The 20,869-nt window shown below is 43.2% G+C and overlaps 2 protein-coding genes across 2 annotated transcripts in view; one reads left to right on the top strand and one right to left on the bottom strand.

Moving 5' to 3' along the window:
• Window positions 1–1,816: 1,816 nt before the first annotated feature.
• Window positions 1,817–8,770, bottom strand: PCLAF (PCNA clamp associated factor). Its single transcript, XM_083476058.1, has 4 exons — window positions 8,573–8,770; window positions 5,465–5,542; window positions 4,266–4,428; window positions 1,817–2,392 (listed from the first exon to the last, which is right to left on the bottom strand). The coding sequence occupies exons 1-4, from the start codon at window positions 8,622–8,624 to the stop codon at window positions 2,329–2,331; spliced, it is 357 nt and encodes a 118-aa protein (XP_083332184.1). The 5' UTR covers window positions 8,625–8,770; the 3' UTR covers window positions 1,817–2,328.
• Window positions 8,771–17,269: 8,499 nt separating this feature from the next.
• TRIP4 (thyroid hormone receptor interactor 4) overlaps window positions 17,270–20,869 on the top strand; it is a 39,754-nt gene continuing 36,154 nt past the window's right edge. The window contains exon 1 of the mRNA XM_083475801.1: window positions 17,270–17,433. Within this exon, the coding sequence (XP_083331927.1) occupies window positions 17,345–17,433 (89 nt within the window). The 5' untranslated portion in view covers window positions 17,270–17,344. The remainder of the gene's footprint in view (window positions 17,434–20,869) is intronic.

Below are 20,869 nucleotides of genomic sequence, written 5' to 3'. Positions count from 1 at the left end.
CTTATACTTTTGAAATTGCCACCCTGTAGATCAAGACCACCCCCAGAAACATCATACATACATCAAAGAAGGGGTGTAACCTAAGACCACCCCCCAGATACATCATAACTACATCACAGAAAAGGCGGTCTAAAACAGAAATTTGAATATTGTTTTTCTCCTGTTGTTGTTTATCTCCTGTCTGGCAGGTTACTTGATTGGATTTCCTGGGTAGCCTGGCCATTCTTTTGTAGTGATAAATACTTAGTTCCTGGGACAGGTCACAGGCTCACACCCTATTCATATCTTAAATGTGTCCTTAAGACAGGATTTGTGAGGAAAGAGACAATGGGGAGGTTTCCCACTTTGACCTTGCAGAGAAAACATTTGGTCAGTTTAGGAATCAAAATGGTTCCAGGTCGGTCTTCCTGTGCTTATCTATGTACATGCGGTTATGAACATTACCATATATCTAAGACCTCAAAATTCCTATCACACTATCTATTTTAAAGATTTCTTGGTTTACAAAAGTATGTGCAACGTCTCTTTTTTTCAAGTTACATTTTCTACAGGTCAGTTTCATTTGTTGAGACTCTTCTGAGCCCTCCCCTGGCCTCTCCCTATCTCTTCTCTCTTTGCTTTCATGAGCTTCACTTCTCCACCTTCACTGTCATCTACTGCCTCATGGGTACCTGCTCTCTGATTGTTCCTTACGGATTTCTTCTGATTTCCTATTACCTTGTATGTTTAAAACTGCTCTCCAAAATAATTGCCTTCCAAAATATATTCAGGATACCACCTCTTCCTTCAAAGCCAATCTGCTTCATGAAATCTTGGACACAATCCTATTTCCATACAAAATACTTCTGACTGAAATAAGCATTCTTTCTGTTTATTCCCATTACTGCTTGCCTCAAAGCGCCACATTTTAGACTGCAAATTCCTCAGTGCAGAGAGATATCCTTTTGTACAGTTTTTCAGCTATTAGAACACGAGTGTCTTTAATTTCAGGGTGGTGGGTTCAAGCCCCATGTTGGGCAAAAAGATTCCTGTATTGCAGTGGTCTCTTCCAATTCTACGATTCTGTGAAACACCAAGCATACTGATAGCACTGCATAAATAATAACTCTCAGTTCAAATGGGACCTATCGGTAATTGTGTTTTGCATATTAGCTTTATTATGACAGCTTTCATGGATTAGAGCCCACTCCACATTAGCAGCTAAAGCATTATTCTCACTCAGCAGATGTTATATGCAAGTACAGAGACCAAAGGCCGTAACACACTGGTGGCATTTGTGCCCTTCGTATAGTTATCATATGTATACAATATAAGGTGTCATATCAATAGCTGCCAAGCACAGCTAATGTGTAGGTTTAAAGATTGGTGAACATGCAAATATACCCTTAAGTCAACTGAAACTGCTGGATTATGAAATTTGACGTTTTAGACTTTAAGGATGGGATTCAGCTAAGATTTACTCAAAACAAACCCACTGAAATTAAAAGGATCTAACATTTATCCTCATTATTTCACTTGGTCTACTGTGAATAAAAGGTAGCTGAATACCACCCCTAGAGCAGGAGTGGGAAATCCACAACCATTTGAAGTCTGTTTTAAAGCATAAGAACTAGAACACTGACATAAGTCCCAGTATGCAAATAAGCAAAGTATATCCTGAAAGTGCAGGGAGGGAATACACAATGAAAGAATTTGAATATAATTTGTTTCAGTGGCATTTACATTATATCCCTGATGTTATCGCTACTGCCATTATTGACATACACTACTGCCTCTGGACCACACTCTGGCTCTGCCAGAATAAAAATGCACGATATAGAAAACTCAGGAAGTTGTTTTATTACAAATTATTTTATTACAAATTATGCTTTTTGGTGTTCCCAGTTTAAATAGCTGGAGTTTCAGTTTCACCCTTCTCGAACACTCAGAAAGAGAGGCCAAGTCATATCAACTCAAGGTAATGAATTGCATCAAAATACAAACAGGTTTTTTAAAAAGGTAATACAGTCATTTCAACACTCATATGGCACAGAACTTTAGGGAGTGCAGAAAGACGTAAACCACACCATTCAACACAAACCCCATGATTACTACTTACTCAACACTGCAATGCTCAATTGGTAGTTAAGCTCCCACAAAATACTAGTTTTCTCAATTCCCTTAGAGTCATTCAAGTTTTAGGTTATTTTAGTAAACAAAACAGCATGCTAGGCTTTTAGAGACCTGTACTCAAACCAAAACACATGCAATATATACAGATTTACACACAAAGCTGCCACAAACATTGAGCATGGCAAGATCTGTCAGAAGAAGAGGCAAGGCATCTGATCACATCTGATCATCTTCAGAAGGTGATCCGTCTTCAGCAGGATGAGGAGACAATGGGCGAGCTCTGTGGAGAGGAGAGATTTTTATCATCAAAAAAATCAACCGTACAGTGGTTTATTTATATATTAGATAAGTATATATGGAATTGTTAACTCCTATAGTGATATACCTTTTTTCTTTTTATTAAAAACAATTAAACAATTTAAAGGGTTTTAAAAAACTTATTTTCAAAGTTTTCCATTTCGTATAACATGGAAAAATATATATTAACATGATAAGTCCAGGCATGAATAAATGATCAAGATTACCAAGGAGTCACAACCTCAAATTATTTAAGAGATTGTAATATTGATGACCACACTGCAGATGTTTCCTATCAGAACTATTAAAAATCAACACAATAATGTTTTATCTGTTGTCAATGTACCACTACATATTGGAGAAACTTTGTGGCGACTAAAGATTTCTGTGCTCTAGATGAGATAGGTAATTCTGCCCAACTGCCAGCCAGAACGTTTTGCCTGATGCAGTATGTCTGCTGAGATGATGATGATGATGATGATTATTATTATTAATTTGTACCTGTCCATCTGACTTACAGCACATATAAAAACATAGTAAAATGTTATAGGGAATCCACAAGTCCTGGCACTTTTGCAAACATTTAAGTTTATACCCCAGGTTATTTTTGAAATAGGCTAGACAGAACAATTCATGGCCTGCATTCTCAGCATCCCAGTACCAAAACATTGTGAATGCAAATAGATGGGGCCATGCAAAGCATTGGAGATTTTATGAACAGTTTCCTGTATCAGTTGCTACATTCTACATCTCCAGCTACCAATACCAATTGCCCCCATCTATTTAGAACAAGTTATTCATGTTTCATGTTTCTCATTTATTAAAATACCATACATCCAAGTCAGCTATATTTAGGAAGCTAGTGCCCTTTAGCAGGGATTAAAGTATCCTAACGCAGGGTGCTCAGCCCCTGGAATCTAGATTCTAACTGAAGATAACAAATTAGTTTAACAAGATTATTCAACAGCCCTCCTTTTGTAATGGAAGGCATACTGAGGATCGTGATCATCATGACAATGGACTCAGAAAGTGACTGCCAAAGGCTTCTTCCCTAGTATGGAATCATTTAAATCAAACCCAGCCCACTTCTGCATAAAAGGCTGCCTTTCTTAAATTCTGCTGGGAAACTATGAATGTGTTTTTAAGAGCAATACATAAAAAGCAACAAAGCAAAATTTATGTGTATTTTATATGTGGAGTAACTTAAAAACCTAAAATTTTGCTCCTATTCTCCATGATTCCCAACAGCTTTTACCAAATGGTCATGCTGAGGAAGGGAGTTTAATTAGGACAAAGATCTAGTTTAACTAATGGTCCTTCTTGCTATGGATAATAGGGAACCTAAAGCTAAACCTGTTATCTGTGGGTGGAAGCAGAAGTCTCTGCAAGTGAGCAACTTGGGAATGCTTGTTTAAGAAACAAGCAAATTCAGATGAAAATTGCAAACTTTTTATCAGCTCCGGGCCAGCCTGTGCAGGAGGCAGACTGGGGCAGCTGCCTCAGGCAGTAGACTCCCCCAGCACTACCAGAGAAGTGGCTGCAGCAGCTTCCCACGAGATCATAGGAGAGTGGCACAAAATTGAGCAGAGGCCTTGTATGATCTCACCGGAAGCCACAATCACACAACCTTAATAAGCGAGACTTCAGCAGGGACAAGGGGAGGTGGGTGCTGTGCAAGGCAGCCCCTTCGCGTTTCACCCCAGGCAGCCCCTGTTTCAGCTTGTTCAACAGCTAAATTTGAAATGGGTTCTGCAAACCCCACAGGAATGTTTCACAGCTCAATAGAATACATGGCTTATCACATTGCACTTTCCAGCTGCAGTATTGTTTTATTTTTTGCAGATCTCCTTTCTTACTTTCTTCTGTGCTTTCCTATTCCACTGCATCCCGGCTCTTCAGGGACCTGGTTCTCTTTCTCCAGATGCTTTGGGGACTGTGTGAAGAACTCCCCGATTCCTTTTTGCCATGGCGGTGTTGGCCTCACACACACTGGGTTGCCACCAGCATATTTACTTTCAGCTGCAAAATGTGGTTAAAAATACTTCAGCGCTGAACAATCATAAAGAACTCAACACACCCAAGATCATTAACTGCAAAAGCTTCAATCCAAAAATGAAATCTGCATAAAAGACAGGAAACCTAGGGCATGAGGAATAAGCTGCCAGGTGGTTTTACCCATCTTCAGTGAAGTCTTAACGAAAGAGCACTGATTAATGTGACTATTTGCCAAATTCTAACATGTTTGTCAGAAGCAAAACTCAAATGATTTAAACTGCATAATCCCACAAAAGTTACTAAATGCCGCAGTTCACAGTACTGCAGTCTGTCTTTTGCTCAAGTGCCTTAGGACTGCAGCCTAGATCTCAAACCGCAATGGATTCCTTGGGTTCAGTGCGTACTTGGGTGGATGCTACACATCAGATACAAACTATTCAAGAAGTAACAGTCAAAGGGGAAGAAATGCAACTCATCAGCTTAACGTTGTAGACACAGCACCAAGGTTTCTCAAGCTACTATGCTTTTGAAACTGCCAAGCTTGTATTATTCTGTATTTGCAGTTGGCATCAATTCATTGCTGCTAATGAACTTACAAAAGGGAACTTGGAAAAATGCAACACTGGAAAATCAGTTACGGAAAGTAGTGCATGAAAATGTTCCGCCTCACTTCACTAATTAAAATTATGCAAGGCCAGAGCAGGGAAAACACAAAAGCAGCTTCTTCTGTAGTTGGAGAATGCAAGCACACTGGAGCCTTCCTTTAACTTATTGCAGCACTCTTGCATCATGACAAATGGTTCCGGAATTAACTGCCCTGTTTGGTAAACACCAAACCCTTGGGCAGCAGAGAACTATCCAGTCAGAAGTTAACCAAAATTAGGATATCAGCAGCATTACATATTTACCAAAGTGCTGTCTTCCAGACGTGACGAGTCTCCAAGCAGAGATCAGAGAATCCCTGCTTTTGTTTTTAAAGCAGGTAATCCACAACACATTCCCCAAGCCACATAAAAGGCAGCCAAGACTCAAACCCTTTTGCCCTCACCCCTTTGCTCACCTTTCCGTGAAGTAGGAGAGGAGCCCATATCAGTGTTTCCGGAACCCAGCACTTTCCGTGGAGCCCTGGCAGCCACCACTAGGGTTGTAGGAGAAGAAAAGGGTTAGATATTTTCAGGAACTTCACCCACAAAGAAAGAAGAGATCTTGATTCTACTTGATACCAGCACAACAAGCCTTTACCCTAGGGGTCTGGCTGTAGTTAATTCAATGGTTGGAAGGCACATAGCACATACCTGGAGATGTGGACCCCCCCCCAACTAACTTTCACAGGAAGGCAAGGTTGAATTGCAGTGCCAACCATACATGCAACTCTATTCTATACATGCATACTAACAAGTTCCCCTGAGTTCAACAGGGCCCAGAAAAGGGCATGCAGAATCACAGGGCTTTTTACTTCTCAAGTAAAACTGCTTACACATTTAAACCACTGCACAGCTATAGGAGAACAATAAACCCCATTACCAAGCATTACTCTAGCACAAATAGAAGCCCTACCACAATCACCACCCCTAAATTTAGATATCCACATAAGAGCCAACCTAGCAGAGAGGATAAGAAGCTAAACATGTCCAGAAGTCTCCAGTTCAGGGCTCACCTCTGTTACTGGCCACATTCACACCATACTGTTATGAGTTTGGGGGGGAGGGGAGGCTGAATGCCTGGGCCAGGGGTCTGCAACCTTTAAGACAAAAAGAGCCACTTGGACCAGTTTCCGAAGGAAAAAAAAACTGGGAGCCGCAAAACCATTGCGACATTTAAAACAAATATATCCCCGGAGCCGCGATCTGACAGCGGGCGGGAAGGTGACATCGGGACGGTGCGTGACTAACACACGCACCGCCCCCATGCGACGTCACAGCCAGTACAGCGCCCGCCACAGTGGGGAGTCTCGAGGCGCACAATGCGCCTCCTCCCCTCGCTAGTATCCGCCCCGGTGTAAAAGAGCCACATGCGGCTCCACACGCGGGTTGCAGACCCCTGGGCCCTCTTCTAATTTTGGATCCAGCAGAGATTCAATTGCTGGAATAGCAACGCCAGCCAGGTAATGGCCCACTAAGCACTCAGCTACATTGGCAAAGAAAAAAACACTTTATATGTGTTGTTTATGCATTCTAACACTGACACCAGATGGCGCTGTGGTGTTCCGCTTTTGCTAACCCGATTTCTCATACAAAGTTTGCAAACTGAAATGCATCTTTGATGTGTCTAGATCCAGCCTAAGTGTGAGAACAAGGGGAGTGGCTCTGTGCCAGAGGGCAAATGGGTGGGGTCCCCTCCCTCAACTATCTGTTAGAAAGTCAAAAGGCATCCTGATTAGGCATTTTAGCTATGAGATTTTGAATGCTGTCTGTTTTAAACTGCTTCCCTGTTGTTATAGTTTTTATTTAAACTATGAACCAAGTACTTGTACATTAACCACTAAAAATGTTGTAGATATTACTGTAAATTTATTATGCCATTTCTGTGGTTTTTAACTTACATGAGACTTAGTCTATTTATTTGTATCATTTATAATTCCTGTTTATAAAACCCAATAAAAAGTTATTTTAAAAAGAGAGCCCTGTTTTGATCCAAAACTGTGGCTACGGGAGAAAGAAAACCCTTTCAGAGTGCTGATGCTGTGTACCCGGGTAGGCTCAGGCTGTATATATACTGTATCTAAATAAACCATTTATTCTAAAGATACTAGTGTCTGCTGTGCCTCGTTCCAAAAGCAAACACAAACCCTGGAACTCGTGGAATCTCAAACTGCTCAGAGATTGGGTGGTGTGCAACAATACATTTAAAGTACTGTAATACCACTTTTAAACAGTCATAGCTTCCCCCAAAGAATTCTGGGAGCTGTAGTTTGCCAAGGATGCTGAGAGTTATAGCTTTCAGAGGGGAATAAAGGGATACTAACAATTCCCAGCCTTCATTGTAAAGAGGGATTGCTAAACCACATTGAGAATTGTACTTCCGTGAGTGGAATAGAGGTCTTCTAACAATTCTCAGCACCCTTAAACTACAGCTCCCAGAATTATTTGAGGTGCACCATGACTGCTTCAAGTGGTCTCCTGGTGCTTTCAGTGTTTGTTGTGAATGTAGCCATTATTTCACTAGCTGACCTTAGGCCAGTTAACAGAACTCATAGGTTGCTGCAGAGGTCCCAATAAGGCATTTATGGTGCAGATATTTGCTCTAAGCCTCCAACACCAACTGATTTTTTTTAAAAAAACAGTTTAATGGATCTCACAATGCTCCAGAACGTATCTAAATGAGGTGTTCAGAGCACTACAGGAAATTTAAAGCGGAAGCTCATATCACACCTGCAATGAAATAAGATCATGCCCGCCGACATAGGAAGGAACATGCAGAAGACACTTGGCCCCTTCGAATCCTATATCCCGCCCTATGGAAGTCCTTCTCAGCATCAACTTTTCCATGGCCAAGTAGGAAAAAATATAATGCCAACTATTCTTGCGGTAAGGATTGCGACACAGCTAATGCGCAGGAAACACTTGGGACCATAAAACGCTGAAGATTATTCATTTCCTACCACCCCACAACTTGCCATACTCAAATCTCCCCAGGGCTTCAAGGTTAATGCAGGAGTACTGCAAGTCTCGGCTCCACCACCTGGCTCCAGAACTGGAGCTTAGTTCTAGGAAGCTGCAAAGACATCCGCGGTTTTTTCTAATGATGCTTTCGAATATTTTCTTGCCACGGCCAGCGCCCCCACGAATGCAGGAGGAAGTGGGCCGGTCCGAATATCCGAGCAGGTTTAAGACAAACTACTCCAAATATATTCCCAACAACCTCCCACCCCCCTCCCCAAATCCCGGTCCAGTAACAAGACTCTCTCTCCCCGTCTACTTAAAAAAACTACAAAAAAACTCTTTAGCAACTTGGCTAAAGTTCAATGCCCTCCTTCCTCTAAAGATGCTCAGGGTGACACGTTATGGTTCAGCTCTTCGCTCCATTTCATTCTCACAACAACCCTGTACGGTAGCGTGCAGAAACCACCCAGGCGCAATTGCACGGCTGAGCAAAAGTTGGACGCCGGGTTTCCCTACGATGAGCACAGGGGTTTGAAACCCAAGCACACTAAAACCTATTGCCCTACCTTTCCGGTAGGCTCCGCTGGTCCCGCCGCAGTCCGCCTTGGTCCGCACCATCCTGCAACGGCCGCTCGCAAAAGCAGAATCAGACTGCAAGATGCAGCAGCAGCAACGCCCGCTATAACTGAAAAGACCCGCGCAGTCTTCTAGCTTCCGAGACTTTCAAGCTGCCAAGTTTCGTCCTTCCCGCGCGCGCGCCCCGCTCCCATTGGCTCTGGCGGGAAACCCGTTTGGCCAATTGCAAGCAAACCCGCGGCTGGCGTTTTGATCAGAGAACGGCGTCGCTTTTGGAACTTTGGTACATGTAACTCCTTTCGCCTGACCAATCAGAATTGCTGCTCCGCTGCGCGTGGGCGTGGCGGGGGGGACGCGCGGAGCGGGGGATGAATGGGTCTCGCTTCGCCGTTCATTCTTCAGAAAAGGCATTCCAAAGCCTTTGACTCAGAACTTGCCCTGCAAGTTCGATATCTGACCGTTTGGGCATGGATCGAAACGGCGGGTGCCTTGTCCCACTGGTGGTGTGAAGTGGCTCAGCAGCGGGTGAATTGTTGTGGTCTCACCCACGACTGCTGCTGAAAGCGGGTGGGCACTGAGGTTATTCGGCATACGTTTAAGTTTTAACTGTATTCTCCCAGATTTACATACAGTATAAGCTAAACAAGCTATAGCTTAGGGCAGTGTTTCCCAACCTTTTTTGGGCAAAGGCACACTTGTTTCATGAAAAAAATCTCGAGGCACACCACCATGCCAGATGGGGAAAGGTCACTTTTTACTTATGTAAAAAAAAATAAAAAAATAGTAACTTCCAACGAATTCTGTAGGTCTTGTTTCTGAATCATTAAAGCTGCATTTGGGAAGGATTCGTAAGGGCGCACAGCAACTCAGTCCCACCAACTCCACAGCAGGGTTCTCAGGTTCAGTGAAGGGCTCCCTCAGGGGGGCACATATATACACCTGGGCTCCCGAAAAGCTACCGCAAGAGCCCTTCAGGAGTTCACATAGCGCAGGCCTGAAGGCTGCAGCTTCCCACTTAGCATCCCGCCAGAGGAGGAAACCTCAAGTGGTCGACCTGTTTTTTTCCCCTCCCGCCTCCCTTTTGGAGCGCAGAGTTTTGAAGGCCGGCATCAACTCCGTTTTCCCGGATACTTCCCGCTCGAACCGAGGGCTGGGTGAAGCAAGGGCGGCGCTGCGCGTTTTACCTCCACAGCGCAGGGGCTCTGGCTCGCCTTCAGCCACCGCACGACAGCGCTGGCTGCCACTTCGTCCTGCAGCAACAGCTCCAAAACAGCCGCCATGCCCACCTCTCTCCTTCTCTAGCACTACCGCGCGGGCGAGCCTCCGGGGCGGGCGCACAAGGAGCGTGGGCACCACCCCTCGACGCCGTCCCAAAAGCCGCCAAAAAGCCCTAAAAAAAGAGGAGCAGCAAAAAAAAAACACCACACACGGGGGGCGTGTTCTAATTCGCTTCTAACTCCGGGTTAGAGCGCAGCACGTGGAGGATGGGTGGGGAAAGAGAGAGGAGGCGCACTGATAGAACACCAGGCACGGGGGCCGCCAGGGAGAGCCAGCGCGCGCCCCACCCCGGACGCTCGCGGCCACCGCCGTCCCTCCCTCCCAGGTAAGGCGGGATTAGAGCAAGCGCCCGGGCAGCAAGAAGCGCGCGCGCGCCGGCCCTGCCCTGGATCCCTCAGAACCGCCAGTCTCTGGGAAAGTGGGCGTGGCTTCAGAACTCTCAGGCAGCAGCGCCCGCCGCCCGGCAAGGCTTCCCATTGGGAGGCGCGAATGCTTTAGTGGGCGGGGATTGGCGCAAATATAGGCAGGGCGGGCTGAGAGGAGGAGCCGCCGCCGAGGAGCAGCGGCACCAGCAGCGTTTCCTCTCCCCCCTCCCCTCCCGTGTCAACAAGCGGGGCGCCTGCGCCGGGGGTTTGCGCGTCAGGCAGGCAGCCAGGCAGGCAGACGGAGAGAGCCCCGCGCTGGGCGGCCTCTCCTCGCCGCCGCCGCCCCGCCTCTCGCCGCCCGACTCACCCGCCTCCCTCCCACGGCACACCAGGCAACGTCTGGCGGCACACTAGTGTGCCGCGGAACACCGGTTGGGAAACACTGGCTTAGGGCTCCACTCTCTTGGGGGCCCCCAAAATAATTAAAGGGGGGAAAAGATGTACATTTCTAAAATATAAGATAAAAAAACAAATAAAACCTACATACAGCAACAGCGTTTTTAATATACCTCTTAATTGTATTTCAGTTCAACAATTACTTTGATAAAATACATATTTTGTTACGTTCAAATGGCTTTAGATACCTATTAGGTCCATAAATTACCATATAGCTTATATTCAACACCAAAAAACAACAACAATTTGTTGTTGACAGCTAGACATATAAAGGTCCCCATTACCTTCAGTAATTTAGGGCCTCATCAGACCTAAATTCGGCCCTGATTCTCACAGTTTATCTTTTGTTTCATTTCATTGGAATTTGACCCCATCGTGTGTATAGAACTTAGAACACTTCATGTATCTACTGGAATGGTCACTAGTCAATGAGAGCTTATGCCATAATAAATGGGTGGGGCATTTTGGGGTTGTTTTTATTTTGATTGTGATTTTATATTCTGGTTTTGTTCTGTGAACTGTCCCAAGACCTTCAGGTATAGGGCAGTATATAAATTCAATTTTTAAAAAATAGATTTGTCAGTCTTAAGGTATCACAAGACCCGTGCTTTCATTGCAAGAGACGTAAAGCTCTCACATGCTTGGGAGCAAGCCACGCTGAACTCAGTGAGACTTCTGCAATTAGACACGTAAATAGGATAAATGGACATAAATCTGATATCAGGAATCACAAGATGGAGCAACCAGTAGGAGAACACTTCAATCTCCTAGGACATTCTATACAAGATCTCAAAGTAGCTGTCCTACTACAAAAGAATTTCAGAAATTTACTGGAAAGAAGTTGCTGAATTGCAACTTATTACCAAACTTAAAACCATGGAGAGACCTGGTCTGAATAGAGACATTGTATTCTTATCTCATTATACAGAATAAAGCTATTTTTAGCCATTTCGCCCCTTGCTTTTTCCTGTAAGACCAATTGCAGTCCTTAACAGTCATCAACAGGTTTACCACACCTATCAACCAATCACCCATTCCCACGCCCTTCTGAGTAATACCCCTCCCCACCCTCCCACTATATATAAGGGTCTGGTGACTTCTATTTCAGTATATCTGAAGAAGTTTGCATGCACACGAAAGCTCATACCAATAACAAACTTAGTTGGTCTCTAAGGTGCTACTGGAAGGATTTTTTTGTTTGTTTCGACTATGGCAGACCAACATGGCTACCTACCTGTAACTAGAACTATAAATGAAAGCTAAACATGAATTAAGGCTGGTACAAGCACCTTCCTGATTTCAGCTGTGTGCATCCCTGCTTGTTACTGAATACAAACCTTACAGGTGCTAAATACTTACCATTATCTATCTTGAATGGTTCCATTCAAAACCAAATACAGCTGAGCTAATTAGGTATAAAGCCAATTTAAGCTCACTTTGGCATTCCCATTATTTTGTTAAACGGACTTAATTGGTATTAGAGCACTTTAGTGCCATTTACCAAAGAGTAATTGTAGTAATCTGCAGCAACAAGATTACAAGAATAACAATTGTATTTAACTTGCTTGTTGTGGAATGAGCTGCCCTTAAGCAACACATTCCTTCAGAACCACAAAAGTGATTGAAAGAGGAAGAGATAGGCAATCTATAACACACAGAGAGAGAACACATTGGAGATATAAAGCAAAACAAACTGATTGTTGGAACACTACAATGCACAGTCAAATATGACACAATTTATTTCTGTCCTTCTAATTCAAGACGTGAGTAATAGAGTGTTTTTTATTAATGGCTAACAGTTTTAGTTCAGGACAGACAGATAAAACAGTTGTTCTCACAACACATTCATCAACATTTTGGATTTGCTAGCTCTTAATGTAGATGCTCATTTAGATGCTCGTTTTGAAATAACCTTCCAGTTTAAAGTGCAATATGACCTAATGGTCTGAAAGCATTATATTATTATTATTCTATTTTGTTGTGACTTTTTACAGTAGCTTAAGCCCTCACAAAGCGACATATAAAGCATGAGACACAAGGTACAAGAGGAAAACAGTCACTGCAGAACACATGTACAGATTAGAGGTACAAATAAGATATTTTATTTAATAATAATACCTGTATAAGAAGGTGCTCTGGGGGAACGAACTATTACGGTATAAATTAATGTTACCCATGAATGTTGTTGTTTAGTTGTTTAGTCGTGTCCGACTCTTTGTGACCCCATGGACCAGAGCACGCCAGGCACTTCTGTCTTCCACTGCCTCCCGCAGTTTGGTCAAACTCATGCTGGTAGCTTTGAGAACGCTATCCAACCATCTTGTCCTCTGTCGTCCCCTTCTCCTTGTGCCCTCCATCTTTCCCAACCTCAGGGTCTTTTCCAGGGAGTCTTCTCTTCTCATGAGGTGGCCAAAGTATTGGAGCCTCAGCTTCACAATCTGTCCTTCCAGTGAGCACTCAGGGCTGATTTCCTTCAGAATGGATAGGTTGGATCTTCTTGCAGTCCATGGGACTCTCAAGAGTCTCCTCCAGACCATAATTCAAAAGCACCAATTCTTTGGCGATCAGCCTTCTTACCCATGAATAGGCCTACCCAAATGCCAGAGCTGGAAGCAGCTCATATAAAGAGTCCTGCTGGACCAAACCAAAGACCTACCCACTAGTTTAGCATCTGCAAAGTTCAATCATGACATGAGCACAGTAGCCCTCTCCCTCTCATGTTTCCTAGCAATTGGTATTCAGGGGTAATACACTAGTTTTGGGGCCACCATTACGAAAGCCCCATCTCCTGCACATGGCAGCCAATCAGAACTTAACAGCATGCACTCAAAAAAGGACCCTTGAGGTACATCTTTGTGTGCTGTCAGGATGATACAGATTAAATATCATATGTTGGTTCCTGCATGGACAAAGGGATTCCCTTCTTAGACCATAACAGATCTACAGTACTTCATCGCTATGTAACAAAGCCCAATTTTTATTTGGTTGACCTGGTGCACCACCTAAAGTTACTCTCCAGCTTTAATTGGACTGCAGTTGAGAAATCAGCCTGAGTTGCAATGTTCATTCAATCATTCAGCCTCTCTTCCATGTTCTGTCCTGTGTGTGCATATTAAATGCACACCTGGCACAAGGCATGCTAGAGAGGGATGTTAGTACTGTTTGTGTGTGTGTGGAATCTAGGATGAACTTCCGCAAAGCTCACTACATAGTGTTGGACAAGTTGATAACTCTCAGCTAACTCTCACATTATTATTTTACGGATAAGGAAGATAAGAAGAGCCCTACTAGATTAGACAACATGCTTTCTATACCAGCATGTTGTTTCCTACAGTGACCACTTCAGGCTTTGGACCTACCCTTCCCTAGACAAGAATCAAACCATTTTGGAAAGAAGCACTGCACTGCTACAGTTCAAAGTTGATAGGCAGTATAGTTGAGTGGGTTGACTACTGAACTGGTTAAACATTTGGCATGTGGAATATATTGCCAGGGTGGCTATCTATCCACATTGCCTACCTTACCGGGTTGCTATGAGTTAAATACAGGAAGAAAATCACCACTATCCTCCTAATGCAGAGCTTTCAAAATTGTGTGTCACAACATTTTAGTGTGTTGGCTGCAGTGTGCAGGTGTGTCACATGAACACTCCCCACACTCCTCCCAGGGCTGGAAAGGGGTTAATTTAACCTCTGGCGGTTTGCTAGTAAAACTGAATTATTGTGTTGCAAAATGATGCATGTCTAAAAAGTGTGTCATCAACATGAAAAGTTTGGAAAGCTCTGTCCTAGTGAAATTCCCAAGGAGTATTCAGAGCGGGGTGGTTTTCAGACTGTAGTGATATGCTTGTAGGGGGGGTAGAACCAGGGGTGGAGGAAGGGGGTGTGGTGGGTGCAGGCCGCCCTGGGTGTCAACACTGGGGGAGGGGTTGACAAAATGCTGGGTGGCACTCACCACGGGGCCTGCAGTGCGCCCTAGCCATGTGTCTCTCCTGCCCAAACGGTCCGCCCACTGGCTTCCTTTGCCGCTGTGTAGAACTAAGACATACAGTGGTACCTCAGGTTAAGTATTTAATTCATTCCGGAGGCCCGTACTTAACCTGAAACTGTTCTTAACCTGAAGCACCACTTCAGCTAATGGGGCCTCCTGCTGCTGCCGCACCGCCAGAGCACAATTTCTGTTCTCATCCTGAAGCAAAGTTCTTAACCTGAAGCACTATTTCTGGGTTAGCGGAGTCTGTAACCTGAAGCGTATGTAACCTGAAGCGTATATAACCTGAGGTACCACTGTAATGGTAAACTTGCTTCCCATTCATCTAAAATGACTTTGGAGTCTAAATTTGCTTGCTACATTTAGCATATGAATACAGTACTGTAGTAAATGTTGCTTACTTAAGATGTATACATTTGTTCCAAATTTCTTTCAGCTCTTGTTTCAATAGCCCATTCTATACAGGAAAAGTACTGTCATATCTCAATGTGTGACATGCACAAAATAAAATTGATACGAATTGGCAAAAAAAGGATAAAATAATGCTTTTGTCTTTTTGAACTTTACACACCAGCACGTAACAATAATATTGCTTTATAGACTGGGCTGATTAGAACCAGGCCAGAAAGCACTTCAGAGCAGTGAATCACGAATCAAGCAGTTACTCTTTGTATATGTAACAGAGGAGGTGTGCAGCCATTTCACCAAGTGGCACAGGCAATGCTTTGAAATATATGAAGGGAAGGAAACCACAGGAGGCCTCCTTTTCCCCCTGCTGGTGTTGCTGCTGGTTTCAAGGCCAGCTCAGCCCACAGATCACTGTCTCCTTTGTGTATGTGGAAAAAAAAGAAAGGCAGTCGGAACATCACACGATACAGGGCACCATTTCCCCCCTCCTTGCAGAATATGGAAACTGCTTGAGCAGAACTCTGAGCCTTTGGAACTGCACCAGGGTAAGAACTTGTGAGAATGGCATCTCCTTCTGTGGGATTTTTATCCCAATTTTCTGCTTCCATTTCTTCATTATCTATACATACGATTGCCTGTTCTTTTCACTATGTATTTATCTTATTCTTTCCCCTGCCACATTTCTTTGTCTCTCATTTTCTTTCCTGCACCCACTTGCCATGTTTGAACTTTCTTCTAACTCTGGGCTTGTCCAGAAGACAAATTTACACATTCCCACTTTTACATATCTACCCCTTCCCTGGAGCATTGTGGCCCTGGGTCTTTTGCATGGGGCTCCAGATTGCCTCCCCCTACACTTCCTTTTAAAACTTTTAAAAACAATGTTTTCACATTGCTGACAAGGCTGATAGACATGCTGCAAAGCACAGTGCCCATGAGACCCCAGCCAGCCACCATCTTAATCTACTCAGAGACCTACATTTGTGTCTATACTGTACATACAAATTAGCAGGTGCACATTTTATGCAGAATTTATGTCATGGCCTTAGATCTTTTAAGTAGCTAGGCAACAGCTCTGTCTGTTAGCAGGAAGGACCATAGCTCAATGGTAGAGTATCTGAGGTCCCAGGTAGGGCTGGGAATGTCCTCTGCTGCCCATCAGTGTAGACAGTGGTGAACTAAATGGTCTGACTCAGTATAGGAAAGCTCATTATACCCCTCCCTCACTTGTCTTTGTTTTCAAACTTCCCTCCTGGATCCGTGTTATGAGAGAGCATAAACAAGATCATGATGGACATCTTCATGTGAACCTGTTTTGAATAACTATAAAGCCTGGGTTTGGGGCTCGCAATTCCTAACAAATCTGAATTCTACTCACACAATGCATTGGCAGGAAGCAAGAAGAACGGCAAGAAAATGATCTAAACGTTATAAATGACTAACATCAAATACATTCTTACAACGTCACATGTATGTTGATAAGAGTTTGAATTGGCAATGACTAAGCACTGTAAAGAGATTTTAGGATCAATGACATTCTCAGTTCTGGGGGGGCAATGAAAATGGAAAATGTCATGCTATTATTAGAAACGGGACTGACAATAAAAATGTCATCTGCAATCCTGGCTTAACAATGAGGATTTTAAATAAAATTGGAAAACTGGGTAAAATTTTAGACACACCACCTCATAAGGGATAGTGTAAGCCTGGAAAAAGCATCCCAAATGACAAATGGTTCACAGCATACGTATTCTCTTAAAGGAAAGGCTAAGCTGGGGCTTTTTAGGCACACACACTTAAAAAAAAACTTCACTACAATCCTGTGAGATAAGTTTAGGATGAGATGGGATTACTGGCTCAAGATCACCCACCCAGTTTGCTTCCTGGCTTAGAGAAAATGAGAATCCAAGTCTCTTTCACCCATATCTATCACTCTCTCACCTAGATAAACCACACTTTGCTTATGTTGGGATGAGAGGTACAGCTGGGCAATTTTAAACTCTAAGTAATGGTCTTCTAGTGCCCGCCGTCTTTAGGATCTTTTTCCTAAGACGGTCCTGGGACCTGACGGCGCCACTGACGACTGCTAAACGGACCCAAAGATCTGTTCTTCCGGATTAATTCAGAACCGGAACTATCGATGCACAGCCCTAGTTGCGGAGCCGAGATTGTTCGGCGTTGCACCAAGTTGCCGCCGGCTTACGGAGAAGGTGCGCCCGCTCTTTCCTTCCCCCAGCACCGAGAGGAACTCGGGCAGAAGGCGGGATGGAGGCCGCGGCTGGGGCGCTCGTGTCGTGGTGTGTGGGGCAGCTGCGTGGCGGCTTCGGGCTGGACGTCGGCGAGGAGCTTGTCCAGTGAGCTGTGGGGAGAGGAGGGAAGGGGGAAAGGGTCGATTCGCCGAGCGGTGGTTGTGGAGAGAAAGCGCTGCCGACGTTGCGGCAGGGAGAGGCGAGTCGCCCCCTTCTCGCCTGGGAGGCGAGCGACGCTAGGCCCGGTGGGGCTCCTGTGCCTTTAGCACAGGCACAGGCAAACGCCGGTCCTCCAGATGTTCGGGACTACAATTCCCATCATCCCTAGCTAACAGGACCAGTGGTCAGGGATGATGGGAATTGTAGTCCTAAACATCTGGAGGGTTGGAGTTTGCCTATGCTTGCTATAGCAGCTGTAGGACAGGCACAAATGCCAATGCAGTCAAAGCTTGGGTTACAGATGCTTCAGGTTGCGCGTTTCCGGGTTTCGGCGCATGCACAGAAGCACTAAATTGCGCTTTGCCCATGTGCAGAAGCGCTGAATCACAACCTGCGTGTGCGCAGACACGGTGCTGCAGGTTGCGGACACTGTGGGTTGTGAATGTGCCTCTCACATGGATCACATTCGCAACCTGAGCGTCCATTGTACAGGCACCGGAGTTGATGTGTCTTATTATTATTACAGTGGTAACAGTTCTCAAACTTAATCCGTTCCGGAAGTCTGTTCCAAAACCAAAGCATTCCAAAATCAAGGCACACTTTCCCATAGAAAGTAATGCAAAACGGATCAATCCGTTCCAGACTTTTAAAAACAACCCCTAAAACAGCAATTTAGCATGAATTTTACTATCTAATGAGACCATTGTGCCATAAAATGAAAGCAATGATCAATGTACTGTACTATAAAATAAATAAGACAGTGTTGCAGATGAAAAAAAATTAAAATTATTATTATTTTCTTACTGCACTGATGATAGTCATTGCTTGGATGCGGGGGCTTTTATCCATTTCCGCAGTCACACAATCAATCAGTAGCTGAACTGGGTTCCACATGGTCACAAAAAAAAAATTAACCGAAAAAGCCTCAAAAACAGAAATGCAAAATAAATAGCAAAAACAAAAGCAACAAACTTAATCTGTCCGGAAGTCCGTTCGAAAACCAAGGCACAGCTTCTGATTGGTGCAGGTGCACCGAAAACAATAGCTGACAGCCACATTGGATGTTCGGCTTCCGAAAACCAGAATACTTACTTCTGGGTTTTCGGCGTTTGGGAACCAAAGCGTTTGAGAACCAAGGTACCACTGTATTATTATTTGTGTGCACAATATCTCTCTACTCCTTACACCACTGAGCAGAAAACACGTAGGCCTGTTGAATTTTTCTCTCTCTACATACATATATATATATATATAGATCCCTGTTCCCCTCAAATATTTTTTTTCTATAAAAATAATTTATAATTTCTTTGCTGGTATTATTTTTAAAAATTGGTCTTTCAACCATTCTCTTCTTCTTTCCCTTCCCTTTAATGCCTCTTCCATGGATCCATTTCTTTTAAGGTTTTCATTTTTAAACCTTTTTGTTCCCCTCAAATATGAGAGTGCATAAACAAGATCATGATGGGTGTCTTCACATGAACTTGTTTTGAATAGCTATAAAGCCTGGGTTTTGGACTTACAATTCCTAACAAATCTGGATTCTACTCACACAATGCATTGGCAGGAAGCAAAAAGAATGGCAATAAATTGATGTAAAGTTCATAAAGGACTTTTTAAATTTTCAGATTTACCATCAAGCAAACAAATAAAACAATTTCCATAAGTTCCCTTGGACTAACCCCCTCCGCTTTTGTGGGTCTTTATGTTAACTTTTTTCCTGCACCCTCTCTGTTAATCCAATTCTATTTAATTTCCAATAAAACCATAGTCCAACTTTTAACTACGAGCGTCATTCCAATCCTACTAATAATTTTAATTGTTTACATTTTTTTAAAGTTAAATTGTATATTTCCCCCATTATTATTAAAATTTTTGGGATTCCTGATTCTTCTGGTCAGCTTTGCTGTTTGTGGATAGTCCATCAGTTTAATCTGCCATTCTTCTGTGGAAGAGGCTGTGCCTGCTTTTCATCTCTGGGCTAATAGTGTCCAGGCAGCAGTAGTTGCATACATAAAAAGTCTCTTCTGGTCACTTGGAATTTTGGCACTTACAATTCCTAAAAGAAAATCTTCTGGGTTTTTTTTAAAGAAAATGTTATTCTAAGGCCTGTTGAATTTCTGCTTGTCCTGTTCAGTTAAATCTATTTACTTACAATAATAAAATCCTGGCAACTTTTGCTCCTGGCCTGTAAAAAGTACTGTTAAAGTCCAAAGAAGAATGGCCATCTGTCATGGATCCTTCAGCTAAGATTCCTGCATTGCAGGGGGTTTGACTAGATGACCCTTGGGGTCCCTTCCCACTCTACAATTTTATGATTCTAAGAATAAAGTTACAATTACCGTAGTTCAACAACAACAACCTAGTTAGGAGATTACTGTAGATTGCATGCATGTGTCTTCGATTTTATATGCTACTTGTTCAAGTAAGGAGGTCCTATAGATGACCATTTATCACAGGAGAAACCAAATGTATTTCTGTTTGTCTGTGAGCAGTTAAAGGCATAGGAACCCAGCAGGGTGGGAGAGCATAAGCATGTGTCAGCCCTAATTGAGTGATACTGATATTTTGAGTTGACAATGGCAGCTGTTGCCAGTCACTTAGTATAAAGAATATAGACAATATATTTTAAGTTAATTGTTACAACAAATGCAGTTATCGAGGAAACGAAGGACCCACGCTGAGATGGAAGTCTCAAAGGATGAGAGAACTTTATTTTATGTATATGCAACATTTATTTTTTAGTAACATTTTACTTTCTATATAACATATTTTTGTTAACCGATGGGTGGTGTATTTTCTTTTTAATTTTGTGATGTAATATTCAAATTCCATTTATATGTGTGTGTGTGTGTGTGTGTGTGTGTGTGTGTGTGTGTGAAGACAACGGCAGCTGTTGCAGCTGCTGCATATATCTGTCCTGTAAAGTGCTCCACCTGCTGATTTCTGCAGATCAAACACTGTTAAAAATACAGGCAGAGGCTATAATGGCTCCTTCTCTCTTCTCCCTCCCCCATCTAGCTGACAACCCTGTTGGCACCTCAGTTCCTAGGGCACCACTGCTTTTGACTGTCTCTTTTTTTAACTAGGAGAAAAAAACCTTCATAATAAATCGTGTTTTAAATAATAGGATAAAAAATAATAAAAAATCAATCTTTTAGTACAGCAGCGCCCACACGTTGAAACTCCCTGCCTATTAACATCAGGGAGTCACTTTTCCTATACACTTTTTGGTACCTATTTAAACATTTTTGAAACATTTTTGTTTATGCAAGCCTATTCAGACATAGAGAAGTTACATGTATTTCTACTGTTGATTTTAAAGATATCTTGAATGCGTTTAAATACTTGCTTTTAACTGTTTTATCAAGAATGTTTCATTTTA

Source organism: Podarcis liolepis (genome assembly GCF_965112155.1).
Source record: "Podarcis liolepis genome assembly, chromosome: 14".
Classification (NCBI taxonomy): domain Eukaryota; kingdom Metazoa; phylum Chordata; class Lepidosauria; order Squamata; family Lacertidae; genus Podarcis; species Podarcis liolepis.
This window is presented reverse-complemented; position numbering and strand designations above follow the sequence as displayed.

Bases quoted from the DNA above. Each gene is read 5' to 3' on its own strand.
- PCLAF (XM_083476058.1), bottom strand. From the start codon at position 8,624: ATGGTGCGGACCAAGGCGGACTGCGGCGGGACCAGCGGAGCCTACCGG. The intron at 4,429-5,464 runs GTGAGCAAAGGG...CACATTTTGCAG, and splicing joins CTCTCCTACTTCACGGAAAG to CTGAAAGTAAATATGCTGGT. The intron at 2,393-4,265 runs GTAAGAAAGGAG...TCCTCTCCACAG, and splicing joins ATAGGAAAGCACAGAAGAAA to AGCTCGCCCATTGTCTCCTC.